Source organism: Cuculus canorus, chromosome 5 (genome assembly GCF_017976375.1).
Source record: "Cuculus canorus isolate bCucCan1 chromosome 5, bCucCan1.pri, whole genome shotgun sequence".
NCBI classification, from domain to species: Eukaryota; Metazoa; Chordata; class Aves; order Cuculiformes; family Cuculidae; genus Cuculus; species Cuculus canorus.
This window is the reverse complement of record NC_071405.1, coordinates 32,132,601-32,153,831: the sequence shown is the minus strand read 5'-3', so window position 1 is coordinate 32,153,831 and position 21,231 is coordinate 32,132,601. Positions and strand designations below refer to the sequence as shown.

Below are 21,231 nucleotides of genomic sequence, written 5' to 3'. Positions count from 1 at the left end.
TTTTAACTGATGTTGAGAATTTTGTACATCACTTTCAGTCCTGACCTTCTTTCAGGAATAAAAAGAAGAATTTTTCTCCATCTGCAGGAATTTCAATTCATGGAGGCTGCAGAATGTGCTCAATGCGTTACAAACCGATTTCACAGAATCTTCTGTCTAAAGCCAGAAGGACTTGGGTAGAGGGAGAGCATAGACAGGGAGCTGTCTGATATTACTGTGACTTCTCAAAACTCATGGGGACACAGTTCATCTCATATCCAGGAATGGAAAAGTAGTGTGAGCAGTGTCTGCCACAGGGTAAGATTATCTATTTGATGAAGAGGGAAGGAAGTTGTTGAATAAATTGAAGTTTAAGGAGAAGAGAGGTTTCTAATGCTCTTCACTGTAGTACTAGGTGCCTGTTTCCTCACAGAACTTCAGTTTTTGGAATTATTTGGTACAAGGAGTTTTGAGTGCCTGAACTGCAGCTGAATTAAACTGAAAGTTTTCTCATGCATGGGCTTCAATGCATTGTAGACAAATTAAGTGATAAAACGATCACTTGAGGAAAAAGGCATCCACCTTTTCTAAGCAGGTAAACTGATATACAATAAATAGGACATTTTAACACCTCACATTACTTCCACAGTAGTGTATTCCCTGCCACAGCCCATTGACCAGAAGGTGACCACCAAAACCCTTTTGTGCCCTGAGCCTTCACTGTCTGGGAGTTCCTGCAGAAATGTCTTTGCAATAAGTGCTGTGCATCAAACAATACTTGCATCTTTTTGTGCATAAAAAACTGAAGTCACTGCATATTCCATTATGAAGAAATAAATCACCCATACATCCTTCTCAATTCTTAAAAAAGAATATTTGGTGGAATTTTCAAAACCAAAAACGTTGATGAGCAGTTGCGCTGGGAGTTTTTAGAAGGGCAAATGATTCACCTACAGCTTTTTTGCGTCACTTTCTTTTTCTACAGAGAGCAAGTAGTAAAGTTCCAATCAAATATTTAATTTAATTTAATAGGGGCAAGGCAGCAGACAACCATTATCCTGTGACAATGTTCCGGTCCATCGAATATAAAAAGAATGCCCAGAGGACAGCTAGTGATATTTCCTTCAGTAAACTTACCTGATGCACTCTCAGCATTATAATAACGTGCTCCTCTAATGTGCAGGTTCTGACACAGGGTCCGAGTTTCACTTCCTTTTGGTGATTGTCCTTTTCCTCAACAAAGTGATATGCTTCTATGGAGGGACCATGGATTCTTCCTGAAGATGCAGGGTTTGCTGAAGTGTTGAACAGATTAGTGTATGGGGCCATATTTATGAGAGAAAAAGTCAGATTAAAATTCATAGAGATTACACAAAATCAAAAGCAAAGAGGCAGGTTTTCTTAAATCCAGTTTTTAGGATTCAATGAGCTACTAGGTCCAGTCTGTGATTTTCAAAAGGGAAAGAAGCTCCAACAGCTAAAAAATTAGTTGGTATGTTTAGAATTAGAATCCTATTTTTTCTTTATTTGTTTGGTTTTTAATGTCTAATATTCCATGGAGTTTTATATCTAATATTCCACTTTTCTGTTGTTTTCATGTTGATGCCCAGTGTGCAAACCAAATGCTCTCTGACTTAGGGGCTACAAAAGGAAGAAGAGAGAAACGGAGAATTTTTACTCTATCCAACTATATTCTGCAATTTTGGAATGCAGTATCTGCTCAGCGGGGCATGAAGCCTAAACTAACACACTTTTCTCCAGTTGTCTTCTGTTCCACGGTTACAGAGGAATGTTGACTTTAATGAGGGGAACAAGCCTGTTAAGATACAGTTTCTTGCAGATTTGCAGAGGTCTAGATTGAAATATAGTGAGCTCAGTGACTTTTGGTGGAGATTGCTACCACTGAATCGAACTTCACTGTCTTAAAATGTTAACATATCAAAATGTATATTGTCTAGTACTGTAGGTAATTTACTAGCCCGCCAGCACGCCCCAGTCTAGCAGGATGAAGGCGAATTCTCTCTGCAATGCAAATGAGAAGCCTTGATGCTCTGGTCTTAAAATGACTAAAAATTGAGAAAATACATATATTAAAACAAACTAACAACCCCCCTGTGCTACTGTGTCCAAACTGAGACAGTGTGAACATTGGCTTAACTTTTTCCGAAACTGTGGCATAGCCTGTGTGGGTCTTGGTCCTGCACTGCAGACTGTGCACTCTGTATTATGGCAGCGTAAGTGTTCTAGAGACTGTGCTATGGACTAGGCTGAGGAACTAATCTGCCTGAAAACCCTTTTTTACTTTTTAGAAGGAGGCTTTTTCAAAAACAGAATTTATTCTTCTGGTGGTGTATGTATCCTTGAGGTTTGGGAGCAGAAGTGGCAGAGGAGTGGGGGAGCTGTGGAAACACCCTTAAAGTTGCGTTGTTGATCATCATATATGGTGAGACATTGCCTTGTAATCATGTCTTCATTCCTTTGGTCAGATGATGGAATATTCTTCACATTGCTTACTCTGAGAGTACCGTCAATGAGCAAAATGCAGCAAATTGTGGAGCACAGTAATGCACAGCATGATGCGGTACTTCCTGACCAGGTAGGATCCATATCGGGACAGTACTGTAACCACAGACCGATGCCATGAGACACAGTTTCAAATGTTTTTAGGGCTTTTTAGAATTCTACTCTGTATAAAAGATCACTCAGAAAATCTTATTATTTAATAAGTTCTCAGAGATGGACTTCAAATGTTACTTTCTTGTATTGATTCACAGATACGAAGGAAGATTCTTCCCAAAGTAAAAAGTAAAATGAGATGATTGTCCATGGTTCATTCACTCTGGACTACTCTGTGTGTCTCAAAATTTGTTAGCTCTTTCTTCTGCTTTGCAGAAACTGGAGACAGTGGTACCTATGAAGTGTATCACAGATGACATAATAGATGTCCAAGAATTTGTGTGCTTTTTGTGATGCTGTAGTGTCTTATAATTTTTAACACACATCTGCTGCATCTGCATGTTTGATGATACACACTTGGAATTTATAAAAGTGAAAAAAACAAAATCCAGAGCAAACTCTGAATATGACTAAGGTTTTGTGTAGAACATACACTTTTAACATTACTGATAGGAAGCATTAAAATAAACAAAAGCTGCTTGTTCAGTGTTTTGAATTTCATCCAACTAGAAAACTCAGTCCTGTGACACTCACAAGAAACAGCTTGTTTATTTTTTAAATTTTCAAATTTATCTCTGAAATCCTCTAGTCAAGTGTGTATTAATCAATACACATTCCAGCCAAAATAAAGACAATTTCTTTTCCTGTGCTTACAGACTTGCATTTTGATACTGCTCTTGTGAAATAGAGAAGGAAGGCAATAAGATACAACTCTTTTCCTTAGAAAAGTCTTTAATCAATTAAAGAAAAATATTTTTCCTTCTTTTAGCAGCTCCAAGGACAGCCCTTTCTGAAAGTGGGTACATCTTTGGGAAGCATACTGTTCTCAGGGAAGCAGAAAACAGTTTGTAAAAAGTCTTGTTATGTGCTTGTGACAGAAAATGTTTCAGTTTTTCAAGTCATATATTAAAAGCAATGCTCTCGGTGACAGTATTATAGCTTGGTGTTGTTGCTGAACATTTAGTATTGTGAAAAAGATTATACAGATGTGTGTCCAACTCTGGGTTAAAACCTCTGAGCAAACCTCAAGTACCCGTAACTTTAGGCCACATAACTTGCTTTTTATAAGAACTAGGGAATTAGGTAAATGCTTATTTCACTACTGGGACACCAAGACACTGGGGTAACATTTGATTTGTCTCTCACCATACAAGCTATCAGAAAGAAAGTCTTTGAGCTTCCTAATTCCCAGTCCAGTCACCTATCTAGGCTTTCGCCCCGTTTTTCCCTCTATTCTAGAAGTTCATTTTTGCAGTGCTGGAGGATCTAGATATGGTGTAAAGACACAAATACAAGAAAAGTCCGTCTGCTGCAACTGCAGGTTCAGGATCAAACATGCTCCTCCTTGCTCCCCCTCTCCATGTTTTTACATTTAAGCTGGCAGTGGTTCCAGCAAAGCTATCCTGTCCTCTTTGTGTCCCCACTTGCTCACCCTGCTCCCTGCCTTGTTCCAGCAGAAGCATCAGTGTCAGAGTAAGTCAGCTAAAAATATTTATGAGCCTGTGGTCTCAGACTCCATTCCAGGCAAAGATTCCCTGGAAATGTTGCTTTGATTTGGTGAGGAGGACGACTCATCTGTGGGCCATTTTGTCTGAAACGGGGATTTCCTTTGGTGCTTCACAGCACTTGCTTCTACTAAAATCGCCAATTGCAATAGTGGAAAAAAAAAATCATGCTAAACGGTCTAGTATCAATTTCGGAGAAAACTTACGCTGTTTAATCTTTTTCAGGTTGATTTTTCTTAATTTGTCATGCTTCTAAACAGGATAATCCATCCTCGTAGACTTCTGTCTGGCAATACCGGAGACCTTTCTTATTGTTTTCAACAACAAAGAAAAACCTGCTTAGTTGCCATGCATATCCGAAGGTTGGCCAAAGTCAAAATTACTAATTTAAAATATGTAGGATGCCACTTACTCTTAGAGGCCTGTTAGGAGCTTTTATATTCTGTCAGCTCGATTATTCGGAATTATTTGTAATTTTTTCCTTTTCTTGTTTTTTTTTTCTCTCTTTTTTTTTTTTTTTCCTCAAAGTGTCTGATTGTGGAAGTCTGTTCCTTTTGCTATCTTGAAAGTAAAAGAACAAATACTTCTAATCTTTACTTTGTTGCTATTGTGGCTGTTGACAGAACAGTTGTGGATTTCAGGGGAGAAAAAAAAAAAGACAAAAACAACAACAAAAAAAGAGAAAAACAACAGCAAAAAGGGACATCATCAACCTCGCCGACACTACCTCTCTATGGAAAAGCCCCAATTACCCTGAGACAATGTTCAGCCTCAAAGGCTGACCCCACAGCGGTGTTTCTTTATGTTTTCTCTGGTTGCTCAGGTGCAGAAGGAGCTCAGCGCTGCATTAATACCTGACGATGAAAGGTGGGGAAGATGCGAAAACCTGTCGCGAGGATTTAAAAAAAAATAAATTGTTTTTTATTTATTTTCTTATTGGCGTTGGGCAGGGGAAGAGCCGAGCAGCGATGCCGCGTAGCGGGTGCGCCCCGGGCGCTGCCCCGCAGCCACGGGGGGCTCCGGGCACGGCTCTCCCCGCTCCCCCGACCCCGTCTGGGCGGCAGAGCCAGGCTGGGGGGAGGCTGTTCGAAACGCAGCAGCGATTCCTCCCTCCCTGCCCGGGGGGGTTGAAGTGCGAGGCGGCGGGAGGAGCTGTGCGTGTGTGTGTGTGCGCGCAGGCAGCGCGGTGTCTGCTGCTCCCTGACCCCAGTGGCAGCCCCGCTCACTGCAGCGCCCTCGCCGCACCCGGACCCGCACCCGGACCCGCCGCGGGGTCGGGCTCTGCCCCGGCCGCGCCCCCGCAGACCCATGGAGCGGCCCCGCTGAGCGAAGGAAGGAAGGTGAGCGGCCCCGGGTCGGTGCCCGCGGCGGGGGCAGCACAAAGCGCCGGGTGAGAGGTGCCGTGTCATGGGGGGAGGCGGCGCCGGGGACAGCCTTCTGCAAACAATAATAAGGATAAAAAACTGCCCGCCCGCTCCTCTCCGGCGTGACCGAGCCCGGCTTTTCCCCGCAACCCGCGCGGCTTTTTCCGCCCTGCCCTGCTCCCCCGGCCGTGCCCCCGCTGCCCTCCGCGCCCCTCGGCCGGGCTGGGGCAGCTCGGGGGGCGCCTCGCAGCCCTGCGAGCGGCCGGGGGGGCGTAGGCCGGCGAGCTTTGTGCTGCCTGGGACCGGGGGGCGAGCGGCGGCGCCGGCGGGGGGACGGGGCTCCGGGGGGGGGGGGGGGGGGAGAGGGTGTATGGGGGATGTGGCGGGGGGAACACACGCTGCAAAAGTAATGAGGGTAACGCTTCGCCGTTCCCCGGCGGAGTTTCCCCTCTCCGTTTCGCTTGGAAACCCTGATCCCGGAGGCCTTAAGGACTTGCAAAGCTGCCGGGGTTGGGGGCGAGGTGCTGAGGGCTGGCAGTGCCGGAATAAAGAACCCAGCGGGCATCCCCCCCACCCCTCGCCCGCGGCAGAGTTTATGGCATCCCTCCCGCAAGCCTCTGCTCCCCCCCCCTTAAAAAAACCCAATAATTTCTGTTGTGTGTCAGCCGGGGGTGATGAGAACTTTGTGCGCCGTGGCACGTAGGGTATGGCCGTGGCAGAAATGCCCCCTCGGTGGCAAGCGGGGCGGGGGCTGCGGCACACGCCGGGACGGGGCCATTGGCCACCCGGAGCCATCAATCACCGGGGGGGGGGCGAGCCCGGCGCCCCGCGGGGCCGCGACCGGGGCGGCCGGGGAGCCGGCGGAGGTGGGAGCGGCGGGGAGACCAGGTACCGGGGGGGCTGGGAAAAAGAACGGGGGTGGGGAGTCGGTGTCCGGCTCCCCTTGGGTCAGCCTGGAGCCCGGAGTTGCCCCCAAACTGCGGGAAGCGCCGCGGGGGCCGGGGGGGCAGCTGCCGATTAACCGCGCTGTGAGATGCTGGGAGGTTTGTGTGTGTGATACTGGGGGGGCGGGGGGGATGCAGCGCGTTGGGTCTCTCTGACAGTGTCGGGACAGTGGATGTGTCAACGGGAGGTGTTGACACGGAATTAACCCTTTCCGCCCCTTCCCTTTCATATCTATTTTTTTTCTTTCTTTCTTTCTTTCTTTCTTTCTTTCTTTCTTTCTTTCTTTCTTTCTTTCTTTCTTTCTTTCTTTCTTCAACCCGAAACCAGCCAGAAGGCAAATGTTTGAAATTCAGATGAGGAAGGCGTAAATATTTTATCTGGGGGGGAGGAAATGCGTTTTCCGCGTGCCTGGGTGTGCGTGTGCGTACACAGGGCTCGGGGGGGTGTGTGGCTCCCCGTGAAATGGAACGTCGCGTCTTAAAATCACTTCTCGGTGCGTATCCTGAGATAGTTTTTGTGACACGGCAGGAGGAGGCTGCTGTTCAATCGGCTGCGCCCAAGTTTGTGCCAGCCCTTTTATGAAAAAGTGCCGGTTTCTACCTGTAAAACTGAGCCGATGTCGACAATAGCGCATCCCCTGCCTCGCTGTCGGTGCAGAGCCACGCTGGAAAAGGTTTGTTGCTCCCAGGATATCAGCTATGTTTGGGAAAAAATGCAATAAATCTTCCTTTAGGTTTTTAATGCAACGATGCTTGCATCTTCCACGTCTTGCGTAGCAGTTTTTGCAATTTGTTTTACTTGGTAGATGTGAAAAATAGCGCAACTTTGACTCTTTTTACTCATCTCCTGCGTGTAATCCTCGGAGAGTGACTGCAGTTGGAGAAAGAAGAGCAGTAGTGATTCAAAGTAGTCTTTTTGGGGGGCCTAAAATAAATTTGTTTTTAAAATCTTGAACTGTTCGGCTCCTTTTTAGATGTTTTCTTCCGACAAGTTCCCAGTAAAGAAGTGAAAAACTAGATAGTGGTGGTAGGTGAGCTCTAGAACTCCATGGAGAGCTAAATGGAAACTGGGGAATTGACAGAGGAGCCAGCTTCAAATTTTACTTTTTTTCAAAGTCCGTCGTTTGTGGTTGAATTTCGTTTTAAAAGAGTGCTTTGTTCGGCTCTGTCTTAATTGAAGCGTAGAGATTTGTTCTTAAGATTAAAGATTGGAACAGTGGGAAGCACTCGCAGTTTATATACTTACAATCTTACCGAAAGTCAACTTTAAAGTATTTAATGCAGCTATTCAAGTATCCTCTTATCATTCGTTTTATGCCAGTTAGTTGTAATTTCTTTCTGTAACATGAATTGTTATAAACCTTGTATAAAATGCTTATTATCTTTATGTATAATTCACTCTTGTGAACAAATTGGATTTTTTTTCCAAGAGTAAACTATAATATGAAATGTAGTGTTCTGACCTTGCTTATGTTAGATTACTGAAAATAGCGTGAGTTAGCTTTTCTGAAAGCCCAAGCATTTTTGTTGTTGTTGATTTAACGTGTTGGTTTATATTGTAGCTTTTAATTGTGAAAAAAATAACATTGGGCATGTAATTTTCACACTACTTAAATTATGCAGATGCTGAAGTTCTTGCTGTGTAAAAGAAAAACTTGGATTTTTTTCTTTTTTTTTTTCCTAGGAGCTTTGATGGCTAGCATTCTTGTTAATGACAGTCATTTCTCTAGCAGGAAGATGTTTTCATTTGTATTTACTTTTCAGTGCTGGGCAATTATGCTGCTCTGTGTCGCACACTCTTGGTAGTTTCTATCTCAAAAGAATTACAGTACTTGGAACAGGACTGCAGTTTGAAGCAGGTGTTGTGTTTTACTGTTATGCAAAATAACACTAAAATATAATTGTAAGGGAAATTAAGGAAACAGCTGCAGACTTGGTATGGTAACTACTACAGTTTGTAAGTGGTTGTTGCACACAACTTACATCATGTCTAACACAGCAAAGGTTTGGCTTAGTAAAGATCACCTTGCTGATTTTTACTCCTGGAACTATTGTGCTTATTCATAGTAGAGAGGGTTAGTGCAAAGGCCAGACTGTAACCTCGGTTATGGAGATGTAATGTCTCACTAGTGACTCTGTTTTTAAATAGGAACTTTATGGTTTAGTTTCATCTTCATATTTTTCTTTTTTTTTTTTTTCCAATAATAAAGAAGAGGAAAGATAGAAGCCAATTACTGTAATGAAGGTTGCAGAATGTCTTAACCCAACTAACATATGGAAGCCTACATAGGCCCGAGGTTGTAAAATAGTAAAATAAATGGCCTATAGCAGGCCATCTGCCATTTGCAGGGCATTTTTATTGTGCTTCATGCCAAACTGGAAATTAGTCTTTCTATTAAAAATATATTTTGAATACAAATCAAAGATCCCAAATGTTTAATGTTACACATGGCAAACACATTTCTATCTTGAAACTAAGAGAAGTCTGGGAAAATCACATTGGAAAAATACTGCTTAGTTTGATGTTAAGGGCTCAAGTAATTTTCTTCTCTTTCCTATCTTTTTGTCTTCCCAGTAAGCGCTGATTTACTTTTGTGAATTGCAGACGAGATATGAAAAATTCACTGTTGTGTGTGGCAAATAAAGGGGGATCAACTGATGACTAAGTCATGACTTGGATGCAAGTCCTTGCAGCTAGGATAGCCTGTCCCAGCTGAACATCTGTCTCCTAAATAGGGCTTTTAAAGAGTTGCTCATCTTGAAAGTATTCTTTGAGCATCAGCTTATCAATTTTTACGAAGTCCCTCTGAAAGGAAAGCAGCTGAGGTACCCTCGGTTTATCGATTGAGGAAATTGAAGCTCAGACTCTGTGCAAGGAAGTCAATAGAGATCAGGTTTGGGAAGTTCTGGCTGTTGGGTTTATGCTTGTGTTATAGAACACATCCAGTATTGATGCACAATATGTTTAAGAGCGCTTTGAAGAAGTGAAAGATAGGGATGCATAGAGGGAAGAGCATATCTCGTTTATCTCATGCAGAAATAGTTATGCATAAAATTGCACTTAAACCTGTCAGATAAATCATTACTGTCTGGAGATGAATCCAAACCCGTTTCATTGTTAGTGCACTATAACGTATGTAGGTGTTCTGTTAACGTTGTCTAGATACTAGCCTTGGTCTGAAAAGATACATACTTGGATTCCAAGGTATTTGGGTTTTCCTTTGGCTGTGCAACCGTAAGATTTTCTGCTTTGCAACAGGTTCTCCAAAGTCTCTCAGATGTAACTTATTTCATAAAGCTACAACACGGCCTTGAAGACAAGTGTGCTCATTTGTGGAAAGCCATTTGTCCTTCGGGAAACTGGGTTCACTTATTAATTTTCAGGGTTGCCATTAGCATAAGACGTTTTTAAAATAAAGATTAGTAAACATCGAGTATTTAACTGGAGCTTTCGATACAGATATTCTCCACCCTCTGAATATAAAGCCTTATTTTAAGCATTCATCCTTTGGATGTATTTAATGATGATTGAGTTAAATGATGATATAATTAAAAAATATGTGACTAGTAATGCTTAGAGAATTGGGTGATGGGTACATCAAAAATACAGAAGAACTTTGCGTGGAAATCGGGAAAGGCTGGAGTAATATGTCTGTGTATGCTTACATCTCCTTTGAGTTTATAGTGGCGTGCTGTCTTTCTCTCCTGGCAGAGGTCCGTGGAGTTGATGACGAGCTGCTCGGAGTTGGGAGCCGCCTGGACCACAATGCCCTACCTCGCTCCTGGCCTTGGGAAGTTGTGAGCTGCTCATGTCCATAAGGAGGAAGGATGGCTCATGGAATTCCTTCACAAGGCAAAGTTACCATAACGGTGGATGAATACAGCTCGAACCCAACTCAGGCGTTTACACACTACAACATCAACCAGAGCAGGTTCCAGCCTCCGCACGTGCACATGTGAGTATTCCTGCCATTGCCTTTGTGTGTGTCTGAGTGTGCCTTGGAACTGGGAGCAGTGGTGCTGGAGGAGAGGGCTGAAAACTGGGAAAATTGGTCAGTCGCATTAGCTAACAGGCGAGATGGTTTTCGAATTTCTTAATAGGGTGCTGGAGAAACCCTGCTCCATCCGCTCCTGGAGGCTCTCCCTGGAACTTGCCCCAGCGGTGACTCCAAGGGGGCATTTTCCGAGCCTTGTCACTTCACCCATCTCACTTGAACTCGCCTGAGGGACCCATTGCTTTAAAATTTAAGCTCCCTTCCCCCAGCCCTTACACTCAGCTGCGAAATAGGCCTAATTGGGACTAATTGTCCCCCCGATCACTGAATCCTTTGTCCTCCTGGTTGCGAGTGGAACGTGTGCCGCATGCTGCATTCCACTCGCAACCCGCAGCACAAAGGAGTCCCAGCAGTTCCTCCAGAGAAATAGGAATAACGGCGTTAAAACGACATCCCTGGCCCGAACTTAAACCAACAAAAGCACGAGAAGTGGCGAGCTGAAGGCTTTCTCGCCTCACCTTCTCGTTCCTGGGTATTGTGTGACTGCTGCTCTGTACCTGGGCACAATGGGTTGTGTCGAGAGCTAAGTACCAGCTTTAACTCTGAATTTCCTTCCCATTGTTTAGTTAGGTTTGATCTTTATCGGTTATTTCTGTGAAGGTTCTTTTTCTTTTTACATTAATAGACTGAAAATCACGTGGAACTAAAACAAAGACGGCATCTCTTGACCTCCTGCGTGCCATTGTTATTCAGGGTTTTGAACGATGTCACACTATTGAATTTGATAAGGATTTTGCATCATAAGAGGGGGGAAAGTTGTATGGAACTTCATTGCATTTTTGTTATGTAGAAGGCTGCCGGAAGAGTCACAATGTCGGAGTTCAGCACCTTCTAATAGGATTTTGTGTGGTTACAATCTTCCTAAAGGCAACTTTAGGAAAGACGCTGGAGTGTCTGTCGTGCATGTGAGCTTTCAAGGCGGAAAAAGTTTTCATCGGTTATACTGATTTATTAGTACAATAATGATGGTGTAACCCTTCTTTTAGAAATACGTCCATTTCTTGATTCAGTTTTCAGACCTTTCGTCATAAAATTTCCATGGTATGTTTTGCACTCTAGACTATTCCCTATGTAGAGAACGAATTCTGAACAAACAAACAAAAGAAATTTAGAGAACTGTATGAAAGAGCTTGAGAGCTTTAGAGAACAGTTTGAAAGAGTTTGAATTGACTTTCATTTCAGTGGGGTCTGCTGTTAGGACCAGGGAATTGTGGCATTCAGCACTGTAACGATTATTTAGGGTTCGTTTCAAAAGCTCTCAAACATTTATACAGCTACTTCCCTAATAATTTGTGTATCTCCAAAAGGACATTGACTTGACGGCTGTCTTGGAAGATATTTTACTTGTTTAGAGGGATTGTATAACTGAAACAAATACTGACATTGTCATTTACTATATAGTGACAGTATTTTAAAGGATTTTTAACTGGAATATTGCAGCTTTCTTAAAATAAGTAATTTGGTTTTGAGGAAGGGCGTGGCATAGTGAAAGGGAGGTCAAAGTTTAGAAAAACTGGAAGGGAATTAGTCTCAGATTTAATTTAGAAGCAAAGAAGACAATGGTGCCGTGCAGGAGGTGAGTTCATCTGTAGATATCTAGACAGATAACATATGACGAATTTTAGAAAACCTGTTCAGGAAGAAATAACGGGATCCTACCAGGTGTCTAGAGTTGTAAATTGAGGAAGGCGAGGAAGTGAAGACGCAGCTATGGCTGTGGGTGTGTGTTATGGTGAGAACAGTAGAGTTATTTCTGGGGAGGAGAGGCTAGAGTGCGTGGGGCCTTCAGAGGGGGTCCTTTCTTGTTTTGCAAGTGTTTTGTAATGGAAGCCTGCATATTTTTGAAATATGCAGTCATCAAGCATGAAAACTCAACAGAAAACTGGCAAAAGCAGTTAGGATGGAAACCGTCATCTTTGTACCCTGTTGTATCTTTGCTAGCGCCACTTTGTTGCAGCTGCCAGGATTGATTGATCTGATTTGGTTTTACAGTCTGCTTTTCTTTTTTGCTGTCTTAAAATAATGCATGCATTGTTTTGCGGGTTTTTTTTTAAGAAGGAGTTTGAGGAGGCTTTATCATCTAGTGAAAAAATTATTTAAAAAATCATGGGCTGATGAAAAACGAGTTAAGCAACACAAGAACTGAGCGTTACAACATGTATGTGGATAGCAGGGCAATGTGTTGCCACAGGGCCCTGCTGCGTGTCATAAATCGCTGGCTGGGTGCAGCTTAAGGGCAATGTTTTTTCTGAAAGGAAATAATTTTTTTAAAAGTAATTTCTTTCTGGATATGCATCTTCACATGCAAAGGTGAAAACAGGGTTCTTGGCATATACTGAGCCATTTCTGATTCCAGTATCCTTTGGTCTTGACTCTCATACAGAGTAAAATGGAGAGTCTGTAGAATAGCATCGGTGTAAACCTGGTGGTTAAGGTACTACTAGCGTTCCGCTGCTGGTTCCATGGGACACGTGTTCTGTGCTTTTTCCTCCTGCTTCCATTTTGTGCCTTTCACATGATGGTGTCATGTAGCTTGAGCAGCAGGGGTACAGTTCTCTTTTATCATCTTTATTTGTATTTTTACACCAGCACTTCTTGGTGTCTCTGTAGAAGTGTGCTATCCAGAAAATAACAGCGTGTGGAAGCTCCCTTTGTTTGGGCTGCCTGTGACAGCAGTCTTGGCAGTTACTTTGGCTCTGACCGAATTTTAAATCAGTTTGTCCAGTCGTTGTGTTTTATTTCTCTACTAATTAATGTTTGAACAAGTGTTCTAAAGATACTGTACAATTATTTTGGATGAAGGAAAATAACGTTAACTTTTTTGTCATCTTGAAGCAGTGCTCCCACCCACAGGTTTCACTTATTTTCTGAAGATGTTATAAAATGTTTGTATATGAATGGTAAGTCATGTTTACTTTCAGTTAGTTTTAATTAACTGCATCACCTTAGTTCCCTGCTTCAAAGGGCAGCTGCAAAATAATAACAATTGTAGTGTGCCTGCCTTTGCTTCCTAATGATTATTATTCTTCTGAAAGTCTTCGTACTTTCCCATGTTTTGTCAGGAATTGTGACTTCAGGAGGCAAAGGCTTGTTGCTCTTTTGCTTTAGGTTTTTATTTAAAAAAAAAAAAAAGGAGCTTGTAAGCCTTTTTAGGCATCTTGAGATGTTCTGGATGAGGCCATGGACTGGTGCAGCCTGGGGCCAGGATGAGCAACTGCGGGAGGAGCTGGTGGTTAGAGGCAGGTGTTCTTTCAGCTACAGGAGGCTTCATCCTGTGAAACTGCAGCCTCAAAGGAGAGAGGATAGAGAGAATTTCTACTGTTGTAAGCAAACAGTAGGAAAAAAGTAAAAATGACTGAACTTAGAAGGTAATTGAATTCATCAGGTATATCTGTAATTTGCTAAGGGTGTTCTCTTTCTTTCTTTTTTCTTTTAACTCTGCAGCTTTACAACAGCCTCCATGGTTGGTCTTTAAACAGTTTCAATTTACCAGGAATTGATAAGGCTTAGTTTTGTGGAACCTTCCTGTCTCACCTGTTTTTTTTTCCGTAGTCCAATGGAAAGGAGCTGAGGAGAAAATAGAACAAATCCAGATGGAAAAATATTAAGTTTTAACCAGAGGGAAAAATCTTTCTGTTTAGGAAAACACTATTCATTTTCAGGGGAAAAAAAAAAAACCAAAACGAAAGCAAAATAAACTTTGTGTATTTGTCATTTTAAAATGCCCATTTCAACTGGCCCAGCTGGTGAAGGTGAGGGAGTTTGATGGAGGTGAAGTTGCTGTAGGCTAAGCTGCTGCAGGCTGAGCCTTTTGGAGGAGTTCATTAGCTTGCCTCTGGGCTCACCAGAAAGTCTTGGTAGCTTGTTTTTAGGATACATGGAGTAAAAATTCTGGTATGGTTTAAATCAGTAGTAGAGGAGTAAGAAAAAAAAGAGGTTTCTGTGCCAGAGCAAAAGTCTTCTAAATGAGTTTATGCATACCTGGAGATACATTGAACAATCTGTAACTATATAGTTTTACTGCCTTTTCTGTACTAGAGTAATTCCCTATGTGGATATTCTTATTTTAAAACAAAGAGTATAAACAGCATTTTGTATTAGTAGAACTATGTATGTATAGTTGAATAAAGTGTTTAAATGTATGAGGGTGTGTAAATATGTATATATAATAATAATAATATAAAAATATAACTGAATAATCATGGAAGAAAAAATTTTCAACTGTGACAAAGCCTTAAATTGGTAAACCCCAGAGATCTTATTAGACTACTAACCTTGAGAAATAGGATCCTGCATATGTTTTTTCTTGGGGAAACCATACTGCATTTGATGGGTTTTATAAATTCCCACTGAGATTAGTGGGAAATCATGCATTTGATTTGTAATATTCTCAACTTTTGTTTCATATCTGGTGTGTGATATTTAGGGGGAGGGGAGAGAGCTGGCATTAGTAGAATAGGGACTCGTTTGACATTTACAGAATAGTGGAGTTCGTACATGTGATCATATTGGTGGATTGACTACAGAGATTCAGTTTGAAGCTGGTTAGCTATACCTACTGTGACTGGGCAGACTGTTTCAGCTGATGCTGGTGATGAGGATCATCGTTTGGATGCAAATTGTTGCTCAGTCCATTAAGAACACTTCTTATGAAAGCGTACATGGCTTATGACCACCCAAGTTCCTTTTCGCTACATATTTTTCTAAATAAATAAAATAAAACCAGTACTCCTTCAAACAATAAGTTACATGTAAGCTCTAATTATGAAAATGTAAGTACCTTGGACGAATGTAGTTAAAACTTGAGCCTTACTCTCAGACACAGGGATTTTTACTGGGGTCATGGCTCACACTCAGCTTACCTTTGTGCAGTTTTAGTCTCCTTTCCCTCAGCTGCATAGGTGGTTACCAAAGTGCAGCAGTTTACAACCTGGTGAGTTAAGTAAAACCCGATTTTGTTAACTTGACAGCAGCAGTCCTTCAGCAGCTGCCCTGGAGCAGCTGAGCCCTCCCTGCGGTGGCATGGGCATACCAGCAGAAAGGTGGTGAAGCTGGCAGCCATGGGTGCGAATCCTTACAGCTGTCCTAAAACAAATAGTCTCCACTGAAGAAGAGTGCCATTAACTGATTGCATTTTCTGATTCTCCTGCAAAAGGACAATAGACACCACCTTGCAAAGATGCTAATTTTAACTGTCATTAAGAGAACTGTGTTACTGGAGCATGTGCATATGTCTATGTGAGTTTAAATAATGAAAGATTTCTACTGGCCTTAACAGTGAAGTTACTGATTTTGCAAAATCTAAGCATAAAATAAGTTCTAAATTTAAGTTTTACACGTTAAATGAGAATGAAACTTTTTCATGAGGATACACTTATATTTAAAGCCTTCTGAAATGCTTGAGTAGAGCATTCTGAATATGAAATGTTCACGTAGTGGTGATATAAGTTTCAGAGATTGCAGTTCAGTAATTAAAACTCGAATTTAGGCCCTTGTATTGTGTTTAAGCAGTGTTGTCGTAATACACTAAACTTGAAAAATTAAGTTTTTGACCTTTCTTTTTGTCATTGTAAAAAGGAATACCGATCTCCCTTTAAAAAAGTCTTCTGACATCCCTAGAAGGCTGATACTGTAGGAGTGCCAACATTATTATTATTTTAAATGTAGGACAGGTTTAAAATATTCTTTTGTCACCATAGCTTTGTTATTTACTGTATTTCTGGAATGCCCTGTCCTAAGATGGAAGCCAGGTCTGTTTAAATTGGTGACAAAGCCCTTTACCTCTAGTGCTAGTGGGAAGAGGCTGCCCGAGCAGTCTCCATACCTATCAAAACCAATCAGTCAGTCCCTCAGTGTGGGGTGAGGAGTTGTCTGACTGTAAAAAGCTGTGCCTGTAGGTTACTTGCAAGGCTGAAAGAGGGGAGATTCCCTGATACACGGACATCAGCATTAAACCTGCTGCTCCCCAGCTGTTCATTTCTGCTTGTGCCACACACTTAGCCACCTCCTCAGTAGAGCCATCAGAGTCTTTTGTGAAGCTGCTGTATAGATCATACCGCTAAGATGGTGTGGGTTACAAATGTCCTTTCAGTGGTGTGGTTTTTATATTTTCCAATGAGTTACTTTCAGTGATCTCCTCCTTGGTGTAGCCTCAGCAGCAGTGGGTTATGGGGGTGGGCAGCAAAGCTGGGAGTGCAGTGGATTGATGGATCAGCCAGCGAGTGAGGATGGGAGGAGGGGGACAGTTCTTCATCTTCTTCATTGATGAAATCGTGCTGTTAAAACACTGCCTTGTGGAAGTCAGTCTGTTCCCTGTGGTAAGCCCAGAGAGGCAGAAAGAACGAAAATCATTTAGGTTTTATGCATGTGTATGTTAAGGTTCTCCTATGCTGTATTAATCATTTAAAGAAGCCTTCAGGTAACGAGTATTTTAATTGTAAGGCCTGTTTCAGTAACTCAATGCCATAAATGGATATTTTCATTACTTGATCTGATTCTATGTTTTTTCACTACTTGATCTGAATCTATGTTACAGTATTACCTATGTAGGTCATTTAATGGTCAGTCATACTGAGTGACAGTTGACTTGCGGTTTCATATCTGTGTACAGTATACAGCGTGTTCTTATCTTCCAGGAGGTGTGTGATGGGATCAGAGCAGGAAGACCTTCTGCAGCAGCTGTCCCTACCACTGTGCCCTGTGCTGGAGGGAGACTGTCACTGAGAAAGTTCTTTGCCATGAAGTAGTTAGGGAGAAACAGTGGCTATACATTACAATGAGATATTGTACTGGAAGCTTGTAATTTCTTTTTTTTTAAAGATATCAGGGCGGTTGGGATATTGTGTTAGCAGCAGATTCTTGCTTTTGTGTTATACTTGAAGGGTGAAAGTGCAATTTATCTCGTGAAACAACTTCTAGAGCATAGATTTCCATACAAGGAGTGAATACTTTACACAGTTTGCAGGCTCCATACTGGAAATCTCATTGCAGAGTTTTTGGCTCCTGGTTTTCTCCTAGTGGCAGAATGAGACTGGTCCTTCCTGCCAGCAGTGATGAGAGAGCCTGTCCCCTGTGGTGAATTACTATTCCAAGCCCAAGGAATGCCCGGCACCTACCTAGCACACATCTTATTTTATTTTATTTTACAAATCTTTGTTTGAATATCTTGTTGGACAAGTAAGCAAAAGAAAGCCCTGTAAACAATATGGTTTTAGAAGTCTATGTTAAATTACTACATGCATCTTACTTACGTTGGATGCAGGGCTATTTCAGAAGGGCTGAAGTGTTGATAAGAAACATTGATTTCATACTGATTGTTGCATGGTTACTTTTTGAGTTTACCTTTCCAATCTTGAGCTACCAGAGGTGCCTTAATTTCCGAGTGAGTTGCATAACCGACTGAACATGAGCCAGCAGTGTGCCCAGGTGGCCAAGAAGGCCAACGGCATCTTGGCTTGTATCAGAAATGGGGTCACCAGCAGGTCCAGGGAGGTTATTCTCCCTCTGTACTCGGCACTGGTGAGACCGCACCTCGAGTACTGTGTTCAGTTCTGGGCCCCTCACCACAAGAAGGATGTTGAGGCTCTGGAGCGTGTCCAGAGAAGAGCAACAAAGCTGGTGAGGGGGCTGGAGAACAAGTCTTACGAGGAGCGGCTGAGAGAGCTGGCGTTGTTTAGCCTTGAGAAGAGGAGGCTGAAGGGAGACCTTATTACTCTCTACAACTACCTGAAAGGAGGTTGTGGAGAGGAGGGAGCTGGCCTCTTCTCCCAAGTGACAGGGGACAGGACTAGAGGGAATGGCCTGAAGCTCCGTCAGGGGAGGTTCAGGTTGGATATCAGAAAAAAATTCTTCACAGTAAGAGTCATTGGGCACTGGAACAGGCTGCCCAGGGAGGTGGTCGAGTCGCCTTCCCTGGAGGTGTTTAAGGAACGGGTGGATGAAGTGCTTAGGGACATGGTTTAGGGAGTGTTAGGAATGGTTGGACTCGATGATCCAATGGGTCCTTTCCAACCTTGTGATTCTGTGATTCTGTGATTCTGTGATAATATGGGTATCGATGGAAAAATTTAGAAATGCAGGGCCAGCATGTCTGCTTCCCAAAAAAATCACCTGATGAGTTTTGTTTTGAATTCTGTAAAATGTCATGGCATAACTTGAGAAAATTAATATTTTTAGGCATGGCAGAAATACAGCAAAGTAGGGAGATTTCTTTAAAACCTGCATCTCTTACAGCGACCTAGAAAGTTGCTTCTTTGAAGATACAATAAAGTTTGGTGAAGGTATTTGTTTCTTTTCTTGTGTTTCCCAAACTGATGTGTGCTAGCTGAGAAAGTGGTGTGCCAGTTTTGGGTAGGAAGTCCTTCAGTCTTACGTGGTAAAATCATTCACCTCTTAATGCATGCCAGGTTTTCCAAATACCTAGAAAGGTTTCCAATGCATTTTGATCCTTGAAGCAACGGCTTCTTGTTTCTAGTGGTTTAAATCATACTTGGCACATGCAGTTGTTTCATGGACTTGACGGTGATTGCATTTGCTTGCAGGAGGCCTGATACTGGCTTTCTGGTATTTTTCTGTAATTTGTGTGTGTGCAGAGCAGTGCAAAATAGAGGAAGGAGGTAAGCAAGTCTGCATATATACCTATATGCACGTATTTTGTAGAAGATATTTCGGAAGATATGAAGAGTTTGTTTGATGGCATTTTGAAATTCAGGTGTTGCCCATTTACTTTCAGTTTAATGTAGGCCATTACGATTGCAATTTTTAGGTCTTAGATTGCAGAGGGCAAGTTTCGTGATACTGTGTGTGGTTGTTTTTAATTATGAGGAAGCTGTGGCCAAAACATATATATTTGAAACACTGAAGTCAAACAAATTCTGTCCTGTAGTAAATAAATGAGACTAGACTTCATGGAATGATTTTTACTTGGATGCTTTTTTCAAACAAAAAATGTATGGTAATCTTGTACACAGTAACCTGTACAGTAGCTGATACCATGCCTGGAGCAGTACCAAGCGGTTAGAGCCGAAAACTGCAAGTCTGGATTCCAGACAATAAACTTTAGGTACCTGGAGTTGCAGTCATTATATTTATCTGCTGAAGAGTTAACCGTAAAGCTTGGTCTTAACCTCCATAAACCTGGAGATTTCTGCCAGCACATCAGCTGCATGTATCCTGCGGGATCTGCTGCATGAAGGCTGGTTGAAACAAAATGCAGGTGGTGGATGAGCATTGGTGTTGTGTGCTGGTGCTGAAGCTTTTGGGGTGGGGGCAGAGAGGATAGCTAGAGAGCAAATCAACCCATAATCCCCAAATAGAGTTTTCCATAACTCTGATGGATCAAACTCATGTTACTTCTTTCTCTGGTCTTGTAGATCAGAATGCTGTCGACAGAATTCACCTGTGTACTCTCCACTGACAGGGAAACGCTTGCCCTTGTATTTATATGCCCTATTTTATAATGGCATATTTTATAAGTTTTAAATCATTACGTTGAGGGGAGAGACAGATAAGAAAATCTGAACTTTCTCTTGTTTTTACCAAAAGATTATTTAAATGATTGTGTTCTGTGGTGTCTTGCAAGATTTTTTTTTTGTCACAGGTTGTGAATTTCATATTCCCAGACTCTTTTCCTTGCATGCTGCTTCGCATTAGGGCTACAGAGATTCCACTGGATGTTGACAAGTTAAAAAACAGTACTGGAGGCTCCCTCGTAGCAGAGCCCCCACTTACTGTACTGGGCATTAACTTATATCCAGCACATTAGACTTAAAAGCACACAGCCATTAAGTATAGCACTCCCTTCCCAAGAGGGCAGCAGATGGAGAGAGAATGGGGGAGGGAGGGAGGAGTATGATAGAGGGACTTTATCTGATGTATTTCTAAGCCAGGAAACTTGCTATTTACCACGTTTACAATTTCTTTGGTATAAGGAATTGAGTGTAGTGATGGGGAGCCTCAGGGTCACCACATTACTCCTAAATGTTTAGCTATTTTATCAGTTTATGGGAAAGAGAAGGTACTGGTCCAGTATATCTTCCCTCAGGCTCCTTTATATAGGGAGGACAAAGAAAAAAGGCATTACTTTTTAATTACTCTAGGCTTCTTTGTTTCTTAAAGCACATTCACTTTTGGCCAGCAGTGAGAATTACCGAAGGGTTATTTTCTTCCCTATGAATTGGTGAAGTAGTAGTTTGGGGAAAATTATTGTTCAGAATTGAAATTTCATGTGGTCTAGCATATTTAATAAATATGTACTTGTTAAATGCAGTGATTAGTGACGCTTGTATTGCTTCCACTGGGGCAGGTTCAGTCACTTGGAGATGCCAGATAAGTGGCTCCCTTAAATTTGAGCTGTGATTCTTTCAGGAACTTAATTTCTGGTTGTTAACAATGTACATATAAAATTATGATAATTAACATATTAAAGAGAAGGAAAATCTCATCCTTATGGTTTGTTTAGTTTATAAAATTTAAAACAGCCAGACATTCACTTTTCCTCCTATTAATTTGATATTTCATCATTTGCTTGTTACACAGTGATATTTGCAGCTTTGTGAGGAAGGCATATTTACAAGAGAAACAAATTTTATTCTGCTATCATTATTATTCTATATTTTGGAAGTTTCCACTGTAGGACATGCTCTTTGGGTTATGGAGGGAGAGTTACAACTCCTATTGCAACTTTTTAGATCTTTTGGAGGGTATTTTA

The 21,231-nt window shown here is 42.1% G+C and overlaps 1 protein-coding gene across 3 annotated transcripts in view; it reads left to right on the top strand.

Moving 5' to 3' along the window:
- The first annotated feature begins 5,298 nt into the window (after positions 1–5,298).
- Positions 5,299–21,231, top strand: part of MPPED2 (metallophosphoesterase domain containing 2) — a 108,944-nt gene continuing 93,011 nt past the window's right edge. The window contains exons 1-2 of one of the 3 annotated variants that reach the window (XM_054068850.1): positions 5,299–5,500; positions 10,181–10,424. In XM_054068850.1, coding sequence (XP_053924825.1) covers positions 10,297–10,424 — 128 coding nt within the window. In that variant the 5' untranslated portion in view covers positions 5,299–5,500; positions 10,181–10,296. Of the gene's footprint in view, positions 5,501–6,315; positions 6,413–6,891; positions 7,143–10,180; positions 10,425–21,231 lie in introns of those variants that run through there. The other 2 variants (XM_054068853.1, XM_054068851.1) reach the window with 2 other exon arrangements.